A 6,000-nucleotide genomic window follows, 5' to 3' on the forward strand; every position below is an offset into this window, starting at 1 on the left:
TTTTGATATATCTCTTCATTTTTCAATTTTCTACAATGAATATGCATACATTTTGAAGTCCAAAAAAAGCATTTTAAAAGCACATTGTAAGTATTTTATATGTATATGACAAAAGATTTTAATTTAATAGTATAAGTTGCATTGTTAAAGTTTTTAAGCTATTTTGTGAGAAATTATCATAAAGAAAAAGTAGATCCTTGTTCAATTAGCATAGTTTTGCTACATATTCCAAACTCGTAAAAAAGCTATTTATTAACAATCTACATTATTCCCAAAATGATTTAAAGGAGTTAAAAAATATAATACACATTATTAATGAGCTTAATTAGAAGCAAATAAAAAAGACTCAGTAAAAGCAAAAATTGGGTCATAAAGTAGAGACTGAAATGAATCTAACAAATGAAATTACATACTGTACAATTGCTAAAGGTTGATTGACTACAATAGGACTTCAAGCTTTCTAAAACCACACATAGATTATCAATGCAATTGAGACTTTTATATTAAGAGAAACTAACCCTTCAAAAAGAAATATAAATTCCTGGTATTAAGATAGTTCTTTTATATATCTGTGTGAAGTAAACACTGTAATACAATAAGAAATAGCCTAAAACATTTTTATTTCAACAAATGAAGTGACAAGTTCAAGGACTTGTTTCTTTCAGAATCCTTTAATACAGACTAAAGGCATTTCTCATAAAAACCTAACTGTCCCTTCCCAGGATATTACTATCCTACACTATCAAGTCCTTAAGCACAGAGATTATTGCTCGATCCTGTATCCCCATCATTTTGCACAGTGGCTGTACATAGTAGACACCTAACGTTTCTTGTTCAGTGAATTAAATAACATGCCCCAGTCTACCTCCAGGTAAAACACAGCCCTCATTAAGTATCCTTGGCTTAAATGTCAAAAGCTGTTTTCTCATCTAGGGTTAAAACCAGAAGAGAAATGGAAACAGTAATGTGGCTAGCAAAAGGCAATATAAAATACAAGGGGCACACCTGGGTGGCTCAGTTGGTTGAACAACCAACTCTTGATTTCAGCTCAGGTCATGATCTCAGGGTTGCCAGATCAAGCCCCACACTGGGCTCCACCCTCAGCATGGAGTCAGCTTAAGATTCTCTCCCCCTGCCTCTGCCCCTCCCCATGCACATGTGCGCACACTTGCTCTCTTAAAATGAATAAAAATCTTTTTTTAAAAAATAAAATACAATATAAAATTACTGTATCCTGTACTGTTGCACAAATGAGTTCATATTCACATTCAGATTGGTATTTTCTAGTGAGTCCTCAAATAAACTTTGAAATTGAGCATATATGCATAAGAATATGCTGACATTTGTACTTCTTAACCTCATGAATTCTCTGAAAAGGCTTTTTGCCAAAACCAGGAGCCAAATTTATACTTACTATTATGACAAACATATGGTTTGAAGCAATGTTTCTCAGGATTATAAAAGTAAATACAGTGAAGATGTTGCCAACTAGAGCTTGGGCTAATCATTTCACCTTATTATATATCAGTTTCTCCAACTAGAAGGGTTGTGATGTGTTTAAAAAAACAAATGTTTCCATAATACTTGTACTCCAAAACTAATGCTATAATTAAACTGAAAGTAAAATGTAATACCTCCTATATTCTGCTCCTCTGAAAAGATTTAGAGGGTTTCTCCATACCTTGCATTCTAAAAAACAAAGGGGGAAAAAAGTGAAATGAGTTAGCTTAATCAACCGCAGTTAAATCTTAATTTCACCAACATTTATTATATAGTCACTGTATGCTATGCATAGTGCTAGCCAAATAACACAAAGATGACTAAGGTCTGGATCACCCCTGCTGTCACACAGCAAACAACTAACCCTAATTATTCTATTTCTATTTCTATAGCATTTAGTTCATAATTCACTTATAGCACTTAACATATCACAATGTGATTATCCATTTAGTTTTTAGTTTCTCCCTTTAAAATATGAGCTCTTGGGCAGCCCGGGTGGCTCAGTGGTTTAGCGCCACCTTCAGCCCGGGGTGTGATCCTGGAGACCTGGGATAGAGTCCCACGTTGGGCTCCCTGCATGGAGCCTGCTTCTCCCTCTGCCTGTGTCTCTGCCTCTCTTTCTCTCTCTGTCTCATGAATAAATAAATAAAAATAAATAAATAATATATGAGCTCTTACAACTTTGTTCATTTTTGTATTCTTGGATGGCTTCTCGGCCTTTTGGCTAAGATCAAGTGCATTTTTGTATTCTTGGAGCTTAGCATGGCATTTGGAACTAACTTGTTTAAATGAATGAAATGTTACATGAGAGTCAGTCATGTAAACTACCACCTATACTGTGTGATACGTGCTATAGTAGAGATATATTTTGTGGGCAGCCCAGGTGGCTCAGCGGTTTAGCGCTGCGTTCAGGCCAGGCTGTGATCCTGAAGACCTGGGATGAGTTCCACGTCAGGCTCCCTGCATGGAGCCTGCCTCTCCCTCTGCCTGTGTCTCTGCCTATCTCTCTCTGTGTCTCTCATGAATGAATGAATGAATGAATGAATGAATGAATAAATAAAGAGATATATTTTGTTTCAAGAGAAGAAAAAAGAAAGTGATTAATTTTTCTCTGGGGAAATCAGAAAAGGCTTTAGAAAGGAGGTGACATTTAAACAAAATTGGTAAAATCATTATAAAATCATGAGTAAAAGGTTGTCAGATAAAGAACATTCTAAGGAGAAGAAGTATCATAAAAATCACACAGTCCAGTTAGGCTAGAGTGCAGGATAAGGAGTGTCTTCACTCTCCGTATGCAATAATATACTCAATCTCACAATAGGGAATAAGACCATATAATGCATTATTGTCGTAATAATTATTTACATACTAAACTAGGTTGTTGAAGACAGATCTATGTCATATTCACCTTAATATGTCTTATTCTCAGGAGTTCTGTAATTATTTTATGAAAGAGGAAAAAAGAAAAGGGGTAGGAAAAGTACCATTATTCCTTTCTGTACTCTTGAATGGCTGCTAATTCCATCCCTACTATTATTGGTCAACAACAACTCATGCTTCAGGGCTCAGCTTAAATGGCATTTTCTTAGAGATTTTTCCCGACCACATCTAAAAATATGTGGCAGTATTTTTCTACTAAACTAATAGAATTCTAGTGGTTATGTTTACTGAACAAACAAGACATTATGGCACTCTATGTAATTAAGTCATTTGCATTATTACTATATGAATTTAGCTGATATTAAATTAATTAGTCCAAAAATATCACTTCTATCTGGCCTTCAAATTTTTACTTTCCTAATTGCACATCATTAATAATATCTACCTTGTATTACTGGATACATATAGAAGAAAAGCCTACAATTAAAGTGTGACAATGGAGTATTTATATATGAATAAGTGAGATTTTGATGGCTTTATAAATATGTTGAGAATAAAAAGTATATTTCCTACCTTTGTGATGTTGGCAGAAATGGCTGTCTCTGTTCTCTCCTTTATCTAATAAGATCTCCCAGTTATTAGCTGAGCATATGTATGCTGAGAAAATAGTTACAATTTCTAGCTTCTTATAGGTACTTATGGCCATGTGGCAGAGGTCTGACCAGTAGGAAGCAAACTGAAATAGTATGTAACACACTGAGAAGTATCCTTGGCTGCTGTGGGGTTGAGAAAAGAGTATGTAACACACTGAGAAGTATCCTTGGCTGCTGTGGGAAAGAAAGACTACTGGCCTAGTCTCCTTCCTGCTGATTGCAATGTGGATATGATGGCATAAACCAGAGCAACTATCTTGGACCACAAGGAAAAAATTCACTTGGGGATGGGAGGCTAACAAAATGAGAGACTGAGTCACTGATGATCATTGCTTTCTGTATCAGCTGCAGATTACCTATATTTACATGAAAGACAAACCTCTATGTTGTGAGTTTTCTATCTCCCCCAGACAAACATAATCTTAACTATACAGCTCTGAAAACGTATTAGTCACCTGACAAATTCTGTCTGCTGGTTTCACTTTCTCTGTTGCTAGAAGGAGAACCTGGCTCTGAAATGCTGCTTTCTGTTGCTCCCATCAGTGGTCGTAAATGGCTCACAGATACTTGTTCAATAAAAGATGTGCCATGCTTATGGAAGTACCACCATTCAAATATCTATGACAAACAAACAAAAAAAATGCTTAACTAGAAATAGAACTATCAGAAGATATATGAGATCAAATTAAAACATTCTTTCAAGATGTTCCCATTTAATTCAGTGTTTTAAATGTACTCTCCTTCCAAAAAAAAAAAAAAGAGAAACAAAAGATTTCCCCAATAACACATGCCAGGCAAAAATAAAATCATTTTTTATAGCTTTGCTATAAAATTTAGACAACCTTAGGCAAAACTAGAAGAAATATATCTGTAAATTAAATATTTAAACAACAACAAGAAACAGGGGAACCTGGCTGGCTCAGTCGGTAGAGAGCATGGGACTGCTGGTTTCTGGGTTGTGAGTTTGAGCTCCACATTGGGTATTGAGATTATTTAAACAAAAAACCAGCAAGAGCATTTAATCTGTAAATAAGTTAACTCTGTTATGTTACATTGTCATTTTATTCCATCTGTAGCATAATTAGAAGAAAAACAGTTTTGAAACAACTAGCATGGTGGATTAACCACTGGACTAGAGTTAGAGAACCCACATTTGGCTTCCAGTTCACCTGTGTGCTCCGGGTTAAGTCACTCCATCTCTAGCCTCTCAGACCCCAAAGTCCTGTCTATCAAACATGGTTAAGAATCCTAAGTGCCTTTTGTTTTTGTTTTTTTTTTTTGGGGGGGGGTTTGTTTTTCTAAGATTTTATTTATTTTTTAAGATTTTATTTATTTATTCATGAGAGACACAGAGAGAAGGAGGCAGAGACACAGGCAGAGAGAGAAGCAGGCTCCGTGCAGGGAGCTTGATGTGGGACTAGATCCCGGGACTCCAGGATCACGCCCTGGGCCGAAGGCAGGCGCTAAACTGCTGAGCCACCCAGGGATACCCTCTAAGTGTCTTCTGAATAATGAAGTATTACTCCAATATTTGGCAGTGTAATTAATGTAGGTTAAGAGGCTGATTCTCATATTGAAACATTTAAAAATCAGGATATTCACTCCTTTATGTTTTCATGGTTTATCACTGTTATGAAAGATGAATCAAAAGATGCTCTGTGGGAGTGTCTGGCTTGTTCAGTCAGTACAGTGTGCGACTCTTGATCTCCAGGTTTTACTACCCCTATGTTGGGCTAGAGAGAAAGAAAGAAAAGAAAGAAAAGAAAGAAAGAAAGAGAAAGAGAAAGAAGGAAAAAGAAAGAAAGAAAGAAAGAAAGAAAGAAAGAAAGAAAGAAAGAAAAAAAGAAAGAAAGAAAAAAAGAAAGAAAGAAAAAAAGAAAGAAAAGAAAGAAAAAAAGAAAGAAAAGAAAAGAAAAGAAAGAAAAAAGAAAGAAAGAAGGAAAGAAAAAAGAAAGAAGGAAAGAAGAAAGAAAGAAAAAAGAAAGAAAGAAAGAAAGAAAGAAAGAAAGAAAGAAAGAAAGAAGGAAGGAAGGAAGGAAAGAAAGAAAGAAAGAAAGAAAGAAAGAAAGAAAGAAAGAAAGAAAGAAGAAAGAAAGAAAGAAATCTCTAGCCTATGAATGTTTCATATTTGGACACTAGCATTCTCAACTACCTTTGCCTGGCTCTTCTGGGTTTCAGCTTAAATGACAGATACTTAGGGAATCTTTCCTGACTAAACAGAACAGAAAGCAGTATTATATGCATTCCCATTGGATCCTGAGTTTTCCTTTCAAAGTAATCTTTTCACTTGTAATAATTAGCTAAACAACTGGCTTCATTGCTTTTTTCAAGCTCCCAAGCACTCTGTCCCCTACCCCTTCAGATAGAAGTAACACAAACAGTATAGCTAGCTTCCGTATTTCAGGGAGTAAAAAAAATTATAAACATAATAACTTTTGCTAATAAAAACTCACCGATATTGTAAGGG

General features: G+C 35.3%; 1 protein-coding gene across 12 annotated transcripts in view; it reads right to left on the minus strand.

The window, feature by feature from the left end:
* The window catches only part of ST7L (suppression of tumorigenicity 7 like), an 88,312-nt gene that overhangs the window by 77,056 nt on the left and 5,256 nt on the right, over window positions 1-6,000 (minus strand). For 9 of the 12 annotated variants that reach the window (XM_072769028.1, XM_072769024.1, XM_072769026.1 and 6 more), the window contains exons 3-4: window positions 3,989-4,151; window positions 1,635-1,689 (exon numbers count right to left, since the gene is read on the minus strand). In XM_072769028.1, coding sequence (XP_072625129.1) covers window positions 1,635-1,689; window positions 3,989-4,151 — 218 coding nt within the window. Of the gene's footprint in view, window positions 1-1,634; window positions 1,690-3,453; window positions 3,583-3,988; window positions 4,152-6,000 lie in introns of those variants that run through there. The other 3 variants (XM_072769037.1, XM_072769036.1, XM_072769032.1) reach the window with 2 other exon arrangements.

This window comes from Canis lupus, chromosome 12 (genome assembly GCF_048164855.1).
Source record: "Canis lupus baileyi chromosome 12, mCanLup2.hap1, whole genome shotgun sequence".
Classification (NCBI taxonomy): domain Eukaryota; kingdom Metazoa; phylum Chordata; class Mammalia; order Carnivora; family Canidae; genus Canis; species Canis lupus.